Source organism: Myodes glareolus, chromosome 3 (assembly GCF_982192425.1).
Source record: "Myodes glareolus chromosome 3, mMyoGla1.1, whole genome shotgun sequence".
Lineage (NCBI taxonomy): Eukaryota > Metazoa > Chordata > Mammalia > Rodentia > Cricetidae > Myodes > Myodes glareolus.
Genome location: NC_142028.1, coordinates 26271928 through 26293035, shown reverse-complemented (window position 1 = coordinate 26293035; position 21108 = coordinate 26271928). Strand labels below are relative to the sequence as shown.

At 47.6% G+C, this 21108-nt stretch overlaps 1 protein-coding gene across 3 annotated transcripts in view; it reads right to left on the bottom strand.

The window, feature by feature from the left end:
* Window positions 1-3105: 3105 nt before the first annotated feature.
* Ntf3 (neurotrophin 3) overlaps window positions 3106-21108 on the bottom strand; it is a 66329-nt gene continuing 48326 nt past the window's right edge. For all 3 annotated transcript variants that reach the window (XM_048444096.3, XM_048444097.3, XM_085687163.2), the window contains exon 2: window positions 3106-4215. In XM_048444096.3, coding sequence (XP_048300053.2) covers window positions 3418-4215 — 798 coding nt within the window. In that variant the 3' untranslated portion in view covers window positions 3106-3417. The remainder of the gene's footprint in view (window positions 4216-21108) is intronic.

Below are 21108 nucleotides of genomic sequence, written 5' to 3'. Positions count from 1 at the left end.
TGACCCACAACTTTCTGTAACTCCAGTTCCCAAGGACCTAATCCCTTCTCCTGGCCTGGCACCAGGCATGTATGTAGGAAACAGTCATACATGCAGGCAAAACACCCATACAAATAACATTTTTTAAAAAAAGAAAGGACATTTGTTACCCTTGGAAAACTTCTTCCCTGCCTCTTTGCCCCTCCCTATTTGGGGTCCCAGCACAGTAGCATCTGTGGAGGAACATCAGCCCCTTCTATACCCTGTGATTCCACAAGGTTGAGCATTAATGCAAACAAACCCGTAGTCTTCAGAGGGCTCCCATCGATACCAGCGTCCTGCTCTTCAAGGCTGGATCAGCCTCCCTCCAGATCCAAAACCTAGAGACTTAAGTCAGGACAGAAGTATTTGCATTTCAAGGTGTTGGGGAACATGTATGTACCTCAAGTAGGTCACCAGCCCACTGTCACTTGAGAAAGTTATGAGAACGTAAAACTTGAGAAGTGAGAATAGGGATCTTGAAGAAGAAGCTTCCAGATGCAGGAGCTTTCAGACATACGAGACTGCAGAGAATTCAGATCTCAGTCCAGGAGCCAGAGTGGCAGAGTGAGGGGCTGTTGCTGTGGACAGGCTCTTCCTGGGTTTCACGGTACTCTGGTTGAGGCAGAAGCCATGGTATCCCTGGACAAAGCTGGTGCTTGGGAAGTGGAGCAGGAACTAAGAACAGGCCCTCAGCACTGGCTTTGCATACCCAAGGTCGCCAGAGCTTGAGGCCTGAAGATGAGTCTCCGGGTGAAGTCACGTCAGTCTCTGGAGAGCTGTGAACAGAGGCTTCATTCTTGGACACGTGTTCCGAGATGTCAGCGACGGTAAACACCGATGTAAATGGTCTCCCCAGCCTCCGTGGAGAGCATTCACGCTGACTAAATGAACGATGACGGGGGCACATAGACACACAGGCACCCGCACAGAGAAAGGGGGCAACAAACAGAGTAATGAAACAAATTCCAAACCCAGGGTAACAACAATATCCTGGAAAGAGCATTAGAGGTGAAGGAAGAACATGATGCCTACCTTCAGAAAGGAACCAGGCGTAACAGCTAACAGAATATTGTTCCACTGTGTGGAGGGTAAGCAATATCCTCCATTGTGCCAATGGAGAAAAAGGCTTGGTGAGAGACCCGAGAAAAGGGAACTTAGCAGGTGCTCTCCTAAGGTGATGGATAAGCCTTAATAAATATTCTGCTCCATGGATCTCCCCCAGAATCTCAGAGCGAGCGTTTCTGTGCCCACCCTCTCCCCGTCACCACTGTCACTCACATCCAGACCTCAGCTCTTTATACGTCTTCAGTGTGGTGGCCTCCAGCAGCGGGGGGAGGTACGTTTTCCTTAGAAACGCTCATGGGGTCCCCACAATGAGGAGATCCTAGAACCGAGCTCTGCTGTCCATCAGACCCCGCGTGGCTACCTGCTGGTCTCCCTGTCCTGAACACAGACAGAAGCAAAACACAGGCTACAGCGGTGCTCCACGAGAGAACTGTGCCTCTCGTCCCCAGCACTGCAGCAGCCATGGAAACGCAACGCTGTCCCAGCAGAAGAGAAACAGGAGGGAAGGGAGACAGCAGGCATCTGCTGTCATCACTGATATGAGCCTAACTCTTTACTCTGCCAATTCCCTGCAAAATCACTGCCGTCAAGTTCACCCTCCCTCATTCCTCATCCTGAGATGACAATACCGTCCTCAAGTTTCCTTCCTCCCTCCCTCACTCCCTCCTTCCTTCCTTTCTTTCCTCCTTTCTTTGGCAAATAATGTCAACTGTCTTTGAAAGTGTCCAGTGCATTGTGGGGACATAGTAGGTTTCTTGTTTTCTGTCATCACAGTTTAGGACCCAGAATTGTACATAAAATAATGTTTTATTTGCTGCATGTGTTTCAAACGCTCATGTCATATGGAGGACACGTCTTCTTTCTGTCCATGTTAGAGGTCTTGGAGAGAGAGCACACGTAGGCCTTAAACTGAGGCAGAGCAACCCAGGTCAGAGCAGCATGCAGCAGGCTTTAGGGCTGTCAGAGAAGTTTCCAAGCTGGAGCAGTAGACCTCTGTACCTCCAGAGTACTTATGCTGCAGCCCCAACAGGATGAACTGTGTCACCGTGGGAACAGGACATCAAGAAACTCTTTGGGGCGAGGCCTGACTAATGTCCCTATTCTCACAAGGACCAGAGGTTATCACCACAGTGATCCCTTGCCAAGACTCAGCAGGCACCAGGAAAGTCCTTTGCATTTGGACCGTTTGTGTCTCGTGGTTGCATCAATTAACAGTGATACAAGGTTAACCGCAATACCCTGGAAAGAAGGAAGCAATGGACAAGGCCATGACACTCTCAGAAGTCTACCTCTGGCTACTAAGTTTTTAATGTGGACTTGACTGATGTATCAGTGATCCTGGGAATCTCAGAGTGACTGTATCTCCAGGAAACCCAGGCTCTGGTAGTCTTCAAACCCTTTGCAAGGTCATGGGGGAGGGGCTGGAGTTTGAACCAGATCTTTCTCCCAAGTCTTCCCATTTACAACTGCTCATGGTGAAGGCTCTGGGCCAAGAGAATCTGGAATGAGTACATTTATCTTCTGTATATGGATTATTCATTAGCCATTTCAGTTTGTTCCTGGGGAGATCTATAATTTTTCTGTTATAGTTCGAACCCCAGCACCACACACACATACAAACATACACATAAAATCTGTTAGGAATAGTTAGGCAATTTTTTCCTGTCTAAAAGGATGAAACCACTTAACAAAAGCAAAAACAAAACCAAAGCCAAACGAAAAGAAAAAAAAAAATATTCCAACCCTTACACAATCCCCAAACAACAAATGTGCTGAAAAGTAAAATTGCCATGTTCATTATTATTGGCACAGACCACAGCTCTAATTGGCAGGCCCCATAGCTGGGAAGAGTAAGTGAGGACCTGATCCTGAGCTTGCTGTCCAGAGGAGAATGCCAAGCCGTGGGCTACAAGGTACCATTTTCAACAGAGGCCATAGCGGTTCTTTTAATTCATTAATCCAACGTGGAATACACCAGAAGGGGATAGAACTCTGTTTATACACAACTCTGACATCGTCTGATTTTAAGAAGTTTACTAAAACCACAGTCATGGCCTTGACAATACTGAAGGCAAAATACTGGTGTACACAGGTTTTTACAGAAGGGTTCCCAAGAGCCCGGTCACAAAACAAGGCTAACAGATGGGAGAGGCCTGAGGGAAGGCAAGCACACGAATTTTATTGAGAAAAAAGCTTATATACTGTAAGGGTTGCTGAAGTTTAATAAATAAAGGTCAACTTATAATATATAAAAACAATATAAACATTTATATGCTACATGCATATCATATAATTTAAAGTAATAATTTATATGTGGGGACAGATGCCAATTCATGTTCTTCCAATTTTTCTAGACAAGGCACACACACAGGAAGTGTCTATTCGTATCCAGCGCCAGCCTACGAGTTTGTTGTTTTCTGAGGTCAGTGCTCGGACATAGGTCTGGGACGTTTTGCACTGAGAGTTCCAGTGTTTGTCATCAATTCCCCTGCAACCGTTTTTAACTGGCCTGGCTTCTTTACATCTTGTTTCATAAAAATATTGTTTGACCGGGGAGTTGCCGGTCTTGATCTCCCCCAGCACCGTGACCTGGTGTCCCCGAATGTCAATGGCTGAGGACTTGTCGGTCACCCACAGGCTCTCACTGTCACACACCGAGTACTCCCCTCGGTGACTCTTATGCTCCGCGTACCGTTTCCGCCGTGAGGATGTTCTGTTGGCTACCACCGGGTTGCCCACATAATCCTCCATGAGATACAAGGGAGGGGGCTCCAACGGGGTGCTGTCACTGAGCAGGACCCGGGGCGAATTGTAGCGTCTCTGCTGCCGCAGTAGTTCTGTGTCCGTTGCGATCATGGGCTGGAATTCCGACCTGGTGGACTCTCCCTGCTCCGGTTCTCTGGGGGCTTCCGCTTTGGGCAGGGTGCTCTGGTAATTTTCCTTCACATCCACCATTTGCTTGGAGAGCTTGTTTTTCAAAATATCCGCCTGGATCAGCTTTATAATGAGGGAGTTGAGCGAGTCTTCTGGCAAACTCCTTTGATCCATGTTGTTACCTTGGATGCCACGGAGATAAGCGAGAAATATCACATAAAACAAGATGGACATCACCTTGTTCACCTGTAAGATCTGGAAAGAGGAAACACAGGTGTTAACGGCTGGCTACAAGAGAGTCCGGGTCTTTCTGGTGTCAGCTGCCTGAGGCTGACATCTCTGAGAGTAACAAGAGGGCACCACCATTTAAGGAAGCAGCACAGCTCCTTCCTGCTATTTAGAAGGGGCAGCTTCCTCCCCCAGCCCCTGAGAAATCCTGGGGAATGCACCACTGGGCTCTGGATGGCTTGCTTTCTAGACTGACAGCACCAGTTGTTTCTACATGAGATGTCTGCATTGCTCCCCAGCCTCCCGCTGTGCATCGGTGACATCCTGACAAGTCCCCTGAGCTTGGGAAAGACACATGGCCCACTCTACTCCACTCTACCGAGGCAGCGCTGAAGACTGCATCCGTGTACTGCTTTCTCAGTTCAGGGCCTTGTAATTTCCTCAAGACACATGGTGTTACCGGTCCAATTCTAACCTGTAGGGCCTTCCAGAAGGACACACTGAGGCTGTCCATTGGGCCTGTTGTTTTTATAGTGTAGCATCAGAAAGAGGCTCATACCTGGCTCCTCCTGTCCTTGTAAACAAACACAAGGCCACCGGCCACCTGCTGAGAGGGCCTAAGTGCCAAGGTGCTCTGCCAGGCTCTCAGAAGGCTGTGCATCACCAGCGCACCCCTCTTATCCATCAACCCTAAAACCCACAGCTCCGTGAAGCACCCCTTGCCGCAGAGAGAGACCTAGCAAAACTCAACTCAAATGAACGACTCTACCTGCTCAGAGAAGCAAGGGTTGATTTTAGTTCTGTTTTTTTTTTTTTTTCTCCTAGGGATGTTTAGTTTCCATTTTTCTACTACTTTTTGTAGTCCTCCATCTGATTCCACCACCTCTCTCCTGAAATGGTTCTTTAACCCACCGCTCTCTTCTGTTGCCATAACAGAACCTCAGCACAGGGCTCCTGGAGAGTCCTTGTGGAATTAATTGCAGAGCGATCTGGAGATCTTCCTCACACACCTTTCCAGCGCTAGGGCCAAGCCTATGTTTCCGGGAGGTTAGCCCAAGAGGGAGACTCTCAGGTGGAAAGCCAGCTGAGCTGGTGACCCTGACCTAACAGTTCCCTCACCATACGCCCTGAGCATCCACTTCTTAATCCCCGCTGCTGTCACCCCAGTGGCCCCATGGGTGTTTTCTCTTCAGAGTCCTGTCTTCACATGGAAAATAAAATCCTTTCCCTTGGTTCAGTGTTGGTATTTTCAGAAAGATCTTATAGAATCCAGGGGGAAAACAAACGGAACAAACAAAGTTGGCATAAGCTGTGGAAAAGAAGGCCCGATTCTGAATCTTCAGCGAAGAGCCTGTCCTCAGAATTACCACACAGCTACTTCCTCATCTCTTCTCTCATCCCCAAAGGCTGACAAAGGTCCAGTCATTAACTGGACCGCCTACCCGCTGGTTCCTGGCCTGCCTCTGTGGATAAGTGGGCCATCTTTCTCCCTGGGGAACCGCTCTTAGGATGACTGACTCCTTCAAGGGCAAAGCCATGGGAAGAATTCTAACATGGCTGCCTGCCCTAGACACCACTCCAGGATCTGTGTTGTCCCAGGAAAATGGTTCCCACAAGGAAATTAATCTCCCTCCCACTCTGCAGCGAAGGGACATTTCCGTCAGTCTTGCAAACCTAAAGAAATGAAACTTCAAGACCACAAGATAAACAGTATGTGCAGCCTCCACCCTTGCCCCAGGACAGCTGCAAGAAGATCATGTGAAACTGGAAGTCTATCTAAAACAGTTTACCAGGTTGTTCCAACACCCGGACACATTAGCATCCTCGCTCTCGGCGGCACATCAGGAATGATATTTGTACGTGCAGGGCCTCTTGTGTAAAGTAAAAGCCCATACAAAGGTGGGAAAGGTAGTTATGAGTATGACTTGGTAAGATAGGTGTTGGATGGTATGATGGACTTGGGCAAAGAAGGAAGTCTTTGGGATGGTAGCAAGAATTTTGAAGCAAAAGCTACTGGTAGAAAAACCCTATTGAGTCAGGCAGTGGTGGTACTTGCCTTTAATCCCAACACTCAGGAGGCAGAGGCAGGTGGATCTCTGTGAGTTCGAGGCCAGCCTGGTCTACAAGAGCTAATTCCAGGACAGGCTCCAAAGTCACAGAGAAACCCTGTCTCGAAAAACCAAAAGAAGAAGAAGAAGAAGGAGAAGAAGGAGAAGAAGGAAGAAGAAGAAGAAGAAGAAGAAGAAGAAGAAGAAGAAGAAGAAGAAGAAGAAGAAGAAGAAGAAGAAGAAGAAGAAGAAGAAGAAGGTTTCTTGGCTCACAGCTTCTGACGCTTCAGATCGTGATGAATCGACCTTGGGCTTTGGTTCTGTGATACGGTAAAAAAGAGTGTGCTTGAGTGAAAAGAAAAATCAAGCATGGCCTGGAGCTAAAGAAAAATGAAGGAGGGGAGGAGGAGAGAGCACTATCCCAGGGCATGTCTCCAGCGCTGTGAAGGCCTCTCGCAAGCTCCCGGCACCTGCAGAGCCAGAACCAAACCTTGGATACCTGAGCCTTTGAGAGAAATTCCAGGTACAGCCTCTAGTACTGTATACAGTGCTAGGAGGAAGAGGAGGTGGAGCGGTGTCTTTGCCCCCTGCTCTTGTTTCCCATCAGTTGCATTGCTCTCATGCCCCACACTCTAACCTGATTCACTGTTTCTCTGCAAGCTTTGTGACTTACGGGCAAGGCTTCCGTCCTTGCCATTTTCATGGCCACTTACATTGAGACTGTTCCCGCTCCTCGCCGCCTGGCTTCCTAAGCTGGCCTTTCTCTGACGCACTCCAACTGCCTTCCACAACAGCAACATGTTTCCTTCCTGTTCTGTCAGTCTATCCTCCAAATGGCTACTTTAGGAAGTCTAGCATCCTTCACAGGCCTGTGGAAGTTAGCATGGACCTCACCCAACCCCTCACCCACACTGTTCCTTATCATCTATCCACCTGGGAGGGAGTCCTGAGAGTGTGCCATGTGAGGCTGGAAAGTGTTTCTAAACTGTCTGCAAGATTTGCTCAAATCCCAGCAGGCATCCTCTGGACTACATTTTGGAAATCTACTTTTATCCTTTCCTTTCTTCCTTCCTCTTTCCCTCCTTTCCTTCCTTCTTACCTTTCTTCGTTTTGGATTTTCCAAAACAATACATTCCAGGTTGCAAAGACTCCTAGATACTTCATTTTTGCTGGGGGGAAATTGAGGCCTGATGGACTGCTAGCTAATGTCAGGGATTAGAGGACACTCGATTCTTTCTCAAGCTCGACAAGGCTTTTTCATAATCACGTAACAGAAAGGGCACGATCAGGCACACATGGAGTGTACTAGAAACGACAGTTGAACACGAACTTGAGTTGTCCATGGTAACAGGCGGGCTGCATGCCTGTCTCTGTTGCATGTACATATAGAATACCAAACATCTGGAAAATTCCTCTTTCTACATCTGGCTCCCAGCCGTCTGTACCAGCATGGTAACTCCCAATTGTCATTGCTTACACGTGCTTGGAGCTCCGGCCAGCCATGCTGGTTGTTGGAGACAAGGAACCCCACGAATTGGATACACAGGGACGGGAGATTAAGGAAGCAAGTGCAGGAAATAGGAAGTGAGGTTTGTGATTCTTCTGGCCACGGGGAGAAGCGAAGTGTGATCTCTAGCCCTTTTTTGGTCAGACTCCCTTCACTTCCTATCCTGTCTCTTGGGGTAGGAGTTTCCCTAGAAGATTATTTCCCCAGTGTGGGGAATGGAAACAGGAGGGCAGTGTCAGATAAGGTGGCCACAGCAGTGAATTTGCTTTCCCTTATGGAACGCTCACAGTCATCTGAAGAAGGTTCAGCTTCAGCAACCGTCCACTGCTGTTATTAGTGGCAGGTCTCCTCCCCTACCATGAGGAAGCCTGTCTATTTAATCCTACAAGCCCAGCCTGGAGCTCAACATGGCTGCAGAGCTTCAGGATCCACTGACTGAATGGGCACCGACACCAATCAAGATCTACCCAAGGCATTGCTTACTGGCTTGCAATCCTGCGTGGGCTTCTGCCAAGCCTGGATTGGAAGCCAATCAACTCTGCCTTCTTTTCCCAAAGAAAATAGAGGCCTTGGCTCTGAAACAGGCCCTAGTCCCCAGGCTCTTCTTGGCTATAATTAGAAAAAGACCTGTTAAAGACCTCAGTAAAACCCCCTTCCTACCCTCTCCCTAGTGCCCATCTCCAGTGCGCGCACGCTATTCTCCTCGCTTAGCAATGCTTTCCCACATATGGTGTTTTCTCAGTCCCCGGAGCAACATTCCTAACAAGGTTTCACCATCCTTCAAAATACTCAAAAGAGAGCAATTTCTGATTCCCTCTTTTTGGCTCAGTTTACAGCACACACAGAGGATTTCTGGGTATCCAGCAAGCGACTGAAATGAGAAAAGGAGCTGGGCCACGAGGTGGTAGAGCACTGGAGACGAGCCTGTATCGGGGCTGGCCCTTGCAGAGGGGGCATCACCTCCTGAGGACCAGCATTCCTACCCAGGAGCCGGCTCCAGACTACACACCTGCAAACTGCTCTTGTCGGACATGCATAGAAAAAAAAAAACAGACTAGCACACAGTCAGTCACTGCACAAAGTGATGGGTTTCTTATGACGTTCTCATCCACAAGTGCCATGGACTCTGAGCATAGTCACCTCTCATTACCTTTATTTGTCCACTCCCAAGTGTCAACTCTTCTGTTTGCACCTCTCTGTGATGTGAGAAAAAAACGTGTGATAAGTGTCTGTCCAAGTCTGACTTCTCTTGCTTAACAAGGTGATTGGCATGTGTGGAGCACATTTATGGTGAGCCCCTCCACAATAAAAACGCCAGGAGTCACAGATTAATATCTGTGATATTGTTAATCCTGAGACCCACCCCACTGAGGTAAGTAGTTTCGTATATCCCATTCTGGGGAAACTGAGGAGTGAGGTTAAATAAATAATAAGCAGGGGAACTAGGGTTTGAGCACACTAGGCTCATGTTCCTCGAGATTACATCTGTGGCCTCTTTTCTTTCCCTGCTCTTGCGTCTTCTAAGAGTTAAGTGCAGCCACAACAGCTGCTGTCCAGCAGGTTAAGTACCTCCCAAAGATGTCTCAGCCATAAAATGAGTTTCTAGGGATTTGAGGCCACCACTTCTGTTTCCGCCTCTCTGTATCTCTTATGAAACCATTACTCATGAAAATAAATAAGCCAGTTGGCCCCTATCCCTTCTGGACCTGGGATTTTGCAAGTCAGTCCCTCTGGAGGTCACCAATTCTTGCAGAGGTTGAATGTTGTAAGGGTCAGAGCACTGGGCATGCCGCCTCATGTCCTGGGTTTGCAGCCATCTCTGGAAACCCGGAAGGCTTCAGAGAAGATAAAGAGGTGACATTGCCATTCCTCAGAGGGGAGAAGATCAGCCTGATGTCAGCTTTTAATTCGACAACATTGCAATATGAAAATCCAGGGGGTTTTTATTTCTTACACACCCATGGTCCTCTGGAAGCAAGTGCATTGTTGTGGCTGGGGTTAGAGACGAAGCTGTCCAGCTGTGCCCAGATGGGTCTAATTCTCTGGAGGACTTCTGTCTCTGTGACGTGGCCTCTGACTAAGGTTCAGGGCCTCTAGGGCTGTGTCCTGCCAGATAACTTTCCTATCTCGTGCAGGCAGTGGACAGAGGAGCGATGGGAAAGTGGTGGATTTCAAGTTAAATGATAAAAAGGAAAGGAATGTGGCGGAAACATGAAATCAGGACCATAGCAAAGGCCCAGCTTGTTCCCCGCTTCCTAACCGCACATTAATTCACCCTGGCTTTGTTCTGCTCACAGGTCCTCAGGCTTCAGAATGAGTCAACAGAGTCACACAAAAATGCTCTGACCTATGACAGGACAATGAGGTTGGCCAGAGAGAGACTCTGACGAAGCCTCCAGAGGAAGCTGTCTGCTAATGTTCCTAGGGAACCGGGAACAGGGATGAGGGAAGAGAGGCAGATTAATTCAAGTGCACAGAGGACACCCAAAGAAAAGGCTCTGAAGATGCTAATGAGACCAGACCATCATTAGACTCTAGCATCTATGGGGATGGGCAACCTGGAAGCAGTAAAACTGAAAACACACAGGGCAGCTCTCTGAAGGGAGGAGGAATCCAGAATCAACAGCGGAAGAAAATGCTTGAAGAGGGTGAAGGAAGGAACTTGGAGTTGGTATAAGAGTGAATGAGAAACAAACTCACATGCATGGGGTTGTGTGAGCATCCGCAGCACCTTCTGCCTTCCCATCCAGCGCAATACCAGTACTATCCTTATTCAGTCTGAGCACAGCTCCGGAGAGAAGCTGGGTACTTTCTGTTTTACAATGTCCAATAAGAAACAACAACTCTTCCATGTAACAGTTGAAAGATGCCCACCCCATCACTCAGATCATTTACAGGTCTGTTAACAGTGAGATTGTGTGATTATTAGTGATTAAAGAAACATAGAATCATCCAGTGGGAGGAAATAGGAAATTATTTGATGTGGCCATCTTGCATGCTTATGTGTCTTCCAAAACACTCAGTATCCTAGCGCTGGGATAATGAGATGACACTCATCACTGTAGACTTAGGCATGCTCTGATACCAGGTATTGTTCGGTTGTCACAGCACCATAGAGGGATGCAAAAATAAAAACTTAAAAACAGAAACCAAGAGGGTAAGGAACAGAGCTGTGATCAAAGAACAGCCCAGGGACCAGCCCAGGAAGCTGCAGAGGAATGCTTAAGGTGTTCATAGAAAACCAAGCAACGTCAGCGATCAAGACAAGGCATGCTCTCTGCCTGTCATTGGTGGTAACTCTTCCGGGTGTCCCTGAGAGTTAGGCAGGTCAGCACCAGCAGGTGAGGGCAGGCTGGCCCGGGCCAGAAAGTGGATTCTTAGCCCGTTCTTTAAGATCAGGTTCTGCATGACTGTTCCTTGTTAAATCTTACACTAGTCAGGCGTGGTGACTTGTGCCCGCAATCCTAGGACCCTGAAAACCAAAGCAGGAGGAGGATGAGTTGGAAATCAGCCTGAGATGCAAAGGTGATAACCCTGACACACACACACACACACACACACACACACACAGAGAGAGAGAGAGAGAGAGAGAGAGAGAGAGAGAGAGAGAGAAAGCTGTAACAAGCCCCAACACTTCAAAGTAAGAATTTGGAAACTGGTTGACAGGGCAGATGATTATCCCAGGGTCCAAGGTCTGAGATAGGAAAAGAGCTTCTTGGTTCATGTGAGGCTAATTTCCCAGTGGCAACAGAGATCACAGCCAAGTGAAGTTAGATGGCACATGCCATGCTGAGCCAAAACAAACCAGAGACCCTCAGAAGGCTGACCCATCTCTGACTGTACAAACTAGTCTGTCCCAAGATCAGGCTGAGAGAAACAGAACCCTCATTGTGGACTAGGAACCTGTACCTCCGTCCCTGCCCCTGGGAAAGCTAAGTGCGGGGAGGAGGTGGGAAGCCAGGAGTTTGCTGTGTGCAGATGCTTGGGGAGCACACCTTCCTCAGGCCCTCAGGCAATGTGAGATGGAAGGTATGCACATGTCAAAACAATGCGCACTGCAGCACTGAGCAGGAAGGTAGTATGTGTACTCCCAGGCCAGGAGCCCTCTCACTTGGCCCCATCTTGGCAGAAGCTCTGAAGGGCGCCTGGTAGGCCCATAGGAGCCCCAGGAAGCTCTCGTTTACGTTATTCTCTGTATGGCTCTTTTCATGGTCAGAGGGTGGACTAGAAAGAGATTGTAGAGAAAATGAGTCCACCCAGCTACTGGTCATACTGGGCCTGACTAGTTAATCTTGCTCTGGTTTAGACACGCTGGCTGCCACTTTTCACAGACAGGCTGCGTTCATAGGACTGTGAACACATGTACAAACGGCATCGCCCTCTTGGTAAGGATGGATGGCTTATAATCAGTCTACTTTTCTACTTCTTTCCTTCCTTCTTCCTTGTCTCTCAGACAGTGGCCTCAAACTCACCTTTTCACTGAGGGTGACCCTCAAACTCACCTTATCACTGAGGGTGACCTTGAACTTCTGATCTCCTGGCCTCCACCTCCCAAGTTTAAGGATTACAGCTGTGTGGTACCGCACTTGATTTATGTTGCGTTGGGGGAAATTTTCAGGGCTTTGAACATGTTAGGCAAGTACTCTACCAGCTGAACCACATCCCCATCACTAGTTAGGCACGTACTCTACCAACTGAACTACATCCCTATCACGAATTAGGCTTTTTCAATTCATTTAGTGCTCTGGTACATGTGGATTTGGAAGCCGATTTTCTGGGTCTGTGTTAACTCCATTTTCCAAGGGCAAAGGCACACGAGGAAAGGCGCTGTGCAACACAGCTGAGAGAAAGTGGGCACTAGAGATGGACTTTAGCTTCAGCAGATAACCTTTCCCAAACCAATACTTTTGATTTAATTGTGCCTAGTGTTTGCACTAGGCTTGTGCTGATCCTCTGGTTGTGGGCAAGTGCTAGGCAACTAAGAGGAATACCATCACAAGTCAGTGGCGGCTGAGAAATGACTTTGTAATCATTACAATGAATTATATTACAATGTATAATAATGAGATGAATCATAATAAAGTTCTGGACTCTTGTCTACCCATCAAACGATAGGCCCCAAATCCAAAGAATGAAGTAGCTGCCTGAGGGAATTCCCAAGGTATGGCTTCTGTTCAATGCATACTCCTGTCCTCTCTTCTAAACCAAGACCACAGCTGGCTTGGCAATGCCCATCCTGATTTCTCCATCAACCATAGTGGCAGAAGGAAGTGTAGGATCAAGAAACCATCCTGGCTTGGCCCTGAAAGTACTTGGATGTAGAAAATGTGGTTAGATGGCAGGATTTCTTCTCTATGCTTGGTGATGTGGCTGATACCAAGCACAGCCCCTCACTTACTTAAGAGCTCCCTTACCCCAAAGCCAGACTCCTTCCGTGAGGATGGGACATGCCATATTGAGGTGCTGGTCTGTGGTTGGGACATGCTATAGTGAGGTGTTGATCTGTGATTATCTTAGGTAGGATGCTTTCTGCTAGAAACCTTTGCTGCCTGAAGACATGGAAGTCATGAGCATCTTTCAGTTTGCCTAGTAGCTCTCTTTTCATTTGGTGGCAGTCTCTCTTTATATGCACTGTGGCCACCATCATTCATTGGAACACTTTTACAATCCAAGAGGCAGAAGCAGAGGAGGTGTCTATTTGGTGATTTTATGGGTCTGTTCTCACCCGCTCACCCAGTAACGTCGGGGCATGTGCTCAGGAAGATAACCAGTCTTTCATTCAAGCTGGAGTGCGAGGCAGCCACTTCCTAAACATTATGACTCCAATCCCAGACCGTCTAGAGACTTTCTGGGCAGCAGGGCAAGACTCAAAAAAAATCAGCCCAGAGTTTCTCCTCTGAAAGCAATTTTGGCACAAACACACTGAGCTCAAAGCTGTGTTTAATCACAGACACAAGTCACAATAATCACTTGTAATAACTGCTAACCTTTGGTGAGCCTTCCCACATGCTAGACTGTGTGAGACACTTTGCATGGATTATCTCAATTAATCCTTCTAGATACGATTGTTATGCCCACTTTGCAGCCGAGGAAACTGAGGCTCAGAGGGATTAAATCATTTTGCCCAAAGCTCATACATCAATTGAGATACAGAGCCGGGATTTAAACAGCCATCTCTCTGACCTCACTGCCCTAACATTCAGCTAATATTGCATAATTCCTCCCACTTAGCTCCGAATCCAAGGCACCTGTTACTTCTTCACAGCGAACTGGCAGCAACACCACGATGTTTTCAATGCTTTCTTCCATGGTTAGAGAAAAGAGACATTCTAGCCAGGTCCCCTGAAGTGTCAGGAGGACATTCCACAGGCTAAGGCTGGCATCCCTGATTAACACTGGCTGGAAAGAGTGTTCTTTCAATTTGTAGTTTTAGTGTCACGGGCTTGTGCTTTCATTTCTCGAAGTTAAAGTATCCCTTTCCTTATTTGATGGTAAAGAAAACCAAGTGTAAAAGGACCCAGCCCGCAGATCTGACTTAGTGCTAGATGCTTGCCCCCAACATGCAGAGTCACAGGTTCAATCCTCAGCACCCAGTTGGGCTAGAATTTCTGAGATGATATGTTCTGGACTCTTGGTTTTCAGAGATTGCAGTACGTAAGTGATGAGAATTAAAATAATGTGAGCTCTAGCATGTCTCTTGCTTTAATTGATTAATATAGACCACTAAGTAGTTTTGGGGCTGAGAGAGAATCTTTGATGATCTGTGGGGAGGCATCTCAGTTCCTGGTAGTTCCCCCAACAGGGATGCTGCTTGTATTTTAGACAGGTCAGCTGGTATTCCACACACATGAAACTTGGATTCCCACCTGCTAACTACCTGTCACGTCCCCCAACACTGGTGACAACCCCCATCAATGCGCACTTTTCCAAACACTATATGGAAGGTCTACTCATTCTTGGTTAAGAATGTAGGTGGACATGATTCAGAACTGTGATTAAAGAGCAAGATGACTTGGGGGCTTGAAATGCACACACAGATACAAAAAGGAAAAATTTTGCAAAATAATTTCAGTGTGGTTTGTAGACTCCCTTAAGCCCAACTTAGTGGCCCACAGATCTTTGGTTTTTGATTGCTAATTTTACAAACATAAGCATAGCGCATACACATGTATACATGTTCATAAGTGCACAGGTACACATGAATGTGTGTGCTTATATGTATGGAGACAAAAGAATGATAAAGAATGTCTACTTTGATCATGCTCAACTTTGTATATTGAAGTAGAGCCTTGGCCTTGAGCCTGAGGCTCATTGATTTGGCTAGTCTAGATAGCCAGTTTGGTCAGGGATTCCAGCCCTGCCTTCCAAGTGCCACCACAGCAACCAGACATTTATATGGATTCTGGGGATTCAAATACATGTCTTCATGTTTGCAAAGCAAGTACTTTACCTACCAAGTCATCTGTCCACCCAGGAATTCTTGAACTAAAGAACGTCTAAGGTTTTCTAACTGGAACACCCTGTGTTTCTGTTGTTCCACGCTAATCCCCAGCCACTTCCTCCCCAGATCAAGTGATCCCTATTGTTAGCCTCATTTTCTGGCCCTAGTTCTCTGTCTCCTTGAAGACACGGAGGCAGGAACTGGCATGATCACCGGTTAGGATTCTTGTATAAGGGGATGGGTATGGAGGGGAAGTGCCTGGCTAATATAAAGCACAATAATCATTGGAAAGTCCATGGAATCAGTCCTGTGCTGACTATCCAGGGCCATAAACAGCGCACATGGGAATTCCAAAAAACACTCATGGCCAGCAAGATTTTCTTGCTGGGGCCACAGGTGAATGTAAACAGCATATGATGTATAACCCTATGTGAGAAAGTGCACTGACCTAGCCGCAGAGGTAGCCACGGGGACAGAGTCTGTAGTTACATTCATGACACAGAACCTCCCTACCTCCCATGCATTGGAAGTCTGCATGTTCTTATTCACTTTCTACACTCCGGATGGCTTCCTCGCCTACTCGATAGCTTTTTCATCTCTGTGATCTCTGTGCTGCTCAGTGAACTCCAGGCAAGCATCCTTCTCATGTTAGAAGACGCCACTCTTCCTCATGGGCCTCTTTTCATCCCAGTCCTCTGCCACTGACATGGAGAACAGCATGCACAGCCTCTTGAGAAGAATCAAATGGTGCAGGGTGGCCACAGGCTGCCGGTCTCAGGAGACACCCCGGACAAGCGGAGGGAGGCAGCTGTAGCATAGACAGGGGTTCCCGGCTATAGCAGACAGCATTAAATGGCAGTCTTTACAAGAACCTCCTCAGTGAGGAGCACTTGTGTTTTTACAGAAGACAGAGCAGGCACTCAGCACACGAGGACAAGGCACACACACAATAAACTAAGAAAGGAAAAGAGAACATACATTCTGTCCAGATCCTTGCACAAGTATGTTGCTAATTTTAAAGCACGGCAGTAGATATTTGACAATTGTTCCTACTCATGATGGTAAATATGTCCCCTCCCTCCATATCCAGGTGAAGCTGAGACGATTTTGAATAAGTTGACACAAACTAGTCACCTTAGAAGAGGGAATTGTGTGTGTGTGTGTGTGTGTGTGTGTGTGTGTGTATGCGCATGTTTGAAAAGAAAGGCTGGATTTTTTTTTTTATGAACAGGGCATACAGCTTTTTGGTTGTCCTAAAGTCCCCCAGACAAGTGTTTCGCTACTTGACTCGGGGGAGAGGGTGATGAGAGACGGCACCAACAAAATCTCAACCACTTCTGTTCCAGAGGGATATTCAGACTTGTAACTGTCCTACTCTGCCCCCGTTGACCAAAACCACCATACAAGCTCTACACTACTTGACATTTTTCTTCCTGTCTCCAGAGACACAGCCACTGGCTCTGAAGACATAGCAGGGTACCCCGACCAGGAACCATAGGAAAGAATGAAGAAGCCCAATGGGAAAGCCATTGGTGTACAGGTCATCTGGAGCTCTTCTCAAGAGTAGACAAGGGGACAGGGGATGCTAATTAAAGGTTGGGAGGAAGAAGGTCTCAGAGAATACATGCACACTGGGACACAGACAAGCAGTGTCTTTCTGTGTGAGTGATGTGTGTGTGGGTGGGGGGGACACATGTATGTATGTTTCTATGTGAGTGTTTATCTCTGTGTGTATGGTGTGTGTGTAACAGTGTTGTACAGAGATGTCGGTGTGTGAGAGTGAATCCGTGAGTATATTGGACATATATTTGCATGTGTAGGGTCTGAATTCCCATGTATATAGTATATAAGTCTTTGTGTATGTGGTATATATATCTAAAATGGTGTGCATGTGTGTGATATATGCATGAGAAGGTGTGTGGGTGGTGCATGTCTGTGTAGTGTGTGTCTGAATAATCATGTGTGTATGTGTGTTTATGCATGTATGTAGGTAGGCCTGTAAGTTGGTCTGTATGTATTTGTGTGTTATATGTTTGGAGAGGACATTGAGAGGGCAGAAGTTAGGTGCTTGAGGTTCCCACCTGGAATCCCTCACAATCCAGTGAGTCCTTGGGTGTGGCTTTCCCACATCACAGGGACACCAGATGAAAGCTGTCCCTCGGGCCAATCCATTTCAAGCAGCCTGCCTGTCCTCAAGGCTCTAAGCCAAAGCTCCCCTTTCCTTTAGCACAGAGGAGAGAGACTGTTCCAGGGTCCTTCCTACCCCCAGGCCAATTATGCTGTCCACACTGAACAGGACACTGGCACCCAGGGGCCTTCCTGGGCCCCAGGAACTGGCAATGTGAAAACGGTAGGGGCAGAAGAAAAGTCAGAGAGATACAAGAAAACTCTGGGTCAAGTTTGCATTTCTCATTATTTCCCCAAGCCTTCTCAAATTCCTTTTGTTTAGAAAGCTCCTTGAGTTTCCAGAGGCTCCCTTCCCCCACCGCACCCCCTGAAAACCCCTAGGAACTCCTTCAGACTGTAACCCTTCCAGATAACGCGTTCCATATGTCGGTCACTCTCTGCTCAAGACGCGTGCACTCACTCTTCTGGCCACCTCCTCTGAGGTCTGCCAGGCAATGCTTTGCTCCAGAACAGCTCCTTAACCTCCTCCGAGACCTTAGGTCCAAGAAGCATGGACCAGCATCTCTTTGCTTCCCTCCCCCATCTCTCCCAGTTTGGAATCCCGCAGGTTTGCCTTCCCACTGTCCCAGAGCTGTGGAGAGCTGCCCGCCTCCTACACGCCTGCCCGCCACCAACAGCTGCAGGGAGACCTTCCTTTAAGCACTGGGGCTAATTGAGCAGTGCTCTGAGCAGCTTGCCACATCGTTTGGGAAAGCAGACTTTTATAGCGGCAACACAGAATTCTATTGTCTCCTTTTCCCACCCCGCCCCCTCTCTTTACCGTGGCTACCCACCATGGTAAACAGAGGCTAAGGATATTTTTTTTCCCCCACAGCTTCCATGATTCCCTTTGTGAATGTCAACAGACATCCTTCTCCTTCTTGCCTCCACCTCCAGCCCACGCCCTCCCCCTCCCACATTGCTGATACACCTTGATAGGGCTGGAGCTCAGTGCTGAGCACAGTGGCACGCCTGTGTCTGTGGATTCCCTGCAATGAGAAGATGGGCTTCAGTGATACTAGAGGAGCGGGGCAGCCAGGGCAGAAGATAACTTCCTATCAGTCGTGAAAGTCTGAGAGTAGCCTGAAGTCCCCCGTCCTTGGAAGCACTGTGGTCCTTAAATGCATCTGGTTCCCAGGGCTGTTCCAGGGACCAAGCAACTGCCACCTTGAAAAAGAAGGGAGCGTCTATTCGACTTGAGACGTGGCACAGGGTTGTGGGGCAATCCTGCTATGCCAGGGACCAGACTGAGGGCACCCAGGGCTTCCAAAGGGACTTGGGGTCTCCACTGAGAGACAGCTCTTAAACAGAGGCATCAACTCTTAGAAAAGATGAGATGCACACCTACTATGAGCTGAGGACTGTATTTTAACACTTGTTTTCTAATATCGCTAGCTTTGGGAGGAAGATGGGAGTGAACAACAACAACAACAACAACAACAACAACAAAGGTGTCATAGCTGAGGTAAAGTACAACCCTGAAGCCCTGCTTCCAGACTCCTGAGACTGTACTTTTCCAAAAAGATCCTTTTCTAGGACCCAAACCCTACGGGCCAGAACAAAACCCAGGCATGGGAAAGAAGGAGAGACTCTTCATCCAGCTGTGAGGGCAGGGAGGGCTGATGCCTGCAAAACACAGGCTGCTCTTTTCCTCTGTTCTCGCGCTATCACCTGATGGAGCAGCTTACACCAAGTGGATCCATCCCCAAAGCTGGACCACTGCTGGCTGCAAGGCTATGTCTCCTGCCCAGAGAGGCAGCCTGGAGCTGTCTGTTCAGGTTCTGTATCCGTTCATCTCTAATTCTAAGGGGAGGGATGTCTCCTGGCGGCCTTCCTGCTAGTTTCCCTCCCCTTCTCCTGAAATCAGTTCTATTTGGTCTGCAGATTTACTGTATTATGAAGATCAAACGACAGTTAAGCCGAAGTGGGTATTAAAAACAATCCTATTCAACAATACCTGTATTGAGAAAATGGCAACAACGTGAAACAAAACACACTTGATGATGGGTTTGGGTAGCGCTGGGGAACTAATGAGACGACTGAAGTCATGTGGCTGGGGGACCTGACTTCACAAGCGCTGATCATGCCCACGGGCTTGGCAAGAAGCCCTGCGATTTGGTGCTAATGAATGGATTAACAAGGAGGATAAGTTGGAACTCAAGGATATATAGGAATGTGCCCCAAGACTGCGGTGAGCACGTTTCCCATGTGGTGCCAAACAAAGGCTCTGCTACATTGAAGTTCAAGGAGGCTGGAGCCCTCCTAGCAGGCAGTCATTTCCGGCCATTAGGCTAGCTCTTAGGTCATTGGACCAATGAGTAAAATGTTGAAGCCATCTATTTCAGGAAGATCTAGTTTGGCTTCCTTTCAAGAACACTAGAGCGGGTTTCTAGGATGCAGCCTACATAACTGAATTAAGCAGGAGAAATGGCAAAGAAGGTCCCTGTAGACTTTAGTGAGGGTCTGCGGTTCTGTGTTCACACTGTGAACACAAAACCCTTCACCACAGGAGGCAGATGGGCCATGGCCTTGGGAGAGCATCGGGTGACCTTCACCCCACAAGGGAGTGAGTCATAGCGCTGGTGGGAAGAGGTCCCTGCTGCCTGTGGTTGGACCGAAGGGTCTGGAAATTCTTTGTGTTGCTGGCACCAATTCAGAGAGTGAAACTTTTGATCCTATAACATGATACATTTAAATTCCCCTTGGTGGTGTTAATAATGGAGTTGGCTGATGCCCACACTACCAGAATTTATGACTTGTGGACTCTTCCAAGAAAAAGAAACAACAGTCCTAGGGCTGTGCAGGTGAACCTCCGCTTTTGCCTTATGTAGGCGTCGGCAACACTCGGATGTGCATCGGTTTTTGTTAATTCAATTATAGTGCAGTGGTATTAGAAACTTTATAAGAGAAATTTAATTATGAGTTTTTACCTAAAGTATGAAACTATTGGTTTATTTTTTTTAAAAAAAAAAATGCTTACTGAGCTGGGGAGATGGCCCAGTGAACAAAGTGTTTAGTGTTCAAGTGTGAGGGTCATAGTTCAGACACCAGCATGCACTCCAGGTGAGTGTAGAAGTCCACCACCTTCAAAGCATATGGGAGGTAGACACAGGGAAACCCAGGGAGAGGAAAGGACGGTCTAGTTCCAGGCTTAGCATAGGATTTGCCTCCGTATATCAGCCGAGAGCAATTGAGGATGACGCTAGACACCAGCCTCAGGTCTCCAAACACACAAGCACACACATCACACATGCGAGTGCGCGCACACACACAGACACACACCATGAACATATACAAATTACATCCTGAGCTAGTTTTAGCTCGAAACAAGGTAATACTAAAAATGTAGAACAGATATGCTATAAATACATTACAATTTCATTTTGAGTACAGAGTCTCTAAGACTAAATCTTTGTCAGGAAAATGAAACTTCTTTTTGGTCTTTCAGCTGCTTAGCTGCTTTCAACTGCTTAGGTATCCTGGTGTCCTGTTTGCTTCCTTCCTCTCTTCTTTTTTTTTTCCTGTCAACTTGACATAAGTTAGAATTACCTAGAAAGAGGAACCTCAATTGAGAAAATGCCTACATCCAGATTACATCCAGATGTCTGTAAGGCAATTTTGTGGGGCATTTTCTTTAGCAGAGATTGATGTGGGAGGGCCCAGGCTACTGTGGATGGTGCCACCCCTGGGCAGGTGGTCCTGAGTCGCATAAGAAAGCAGGCTGGGCAAGCCTGGCAAGCAAGGCAGTGAGCAGCACC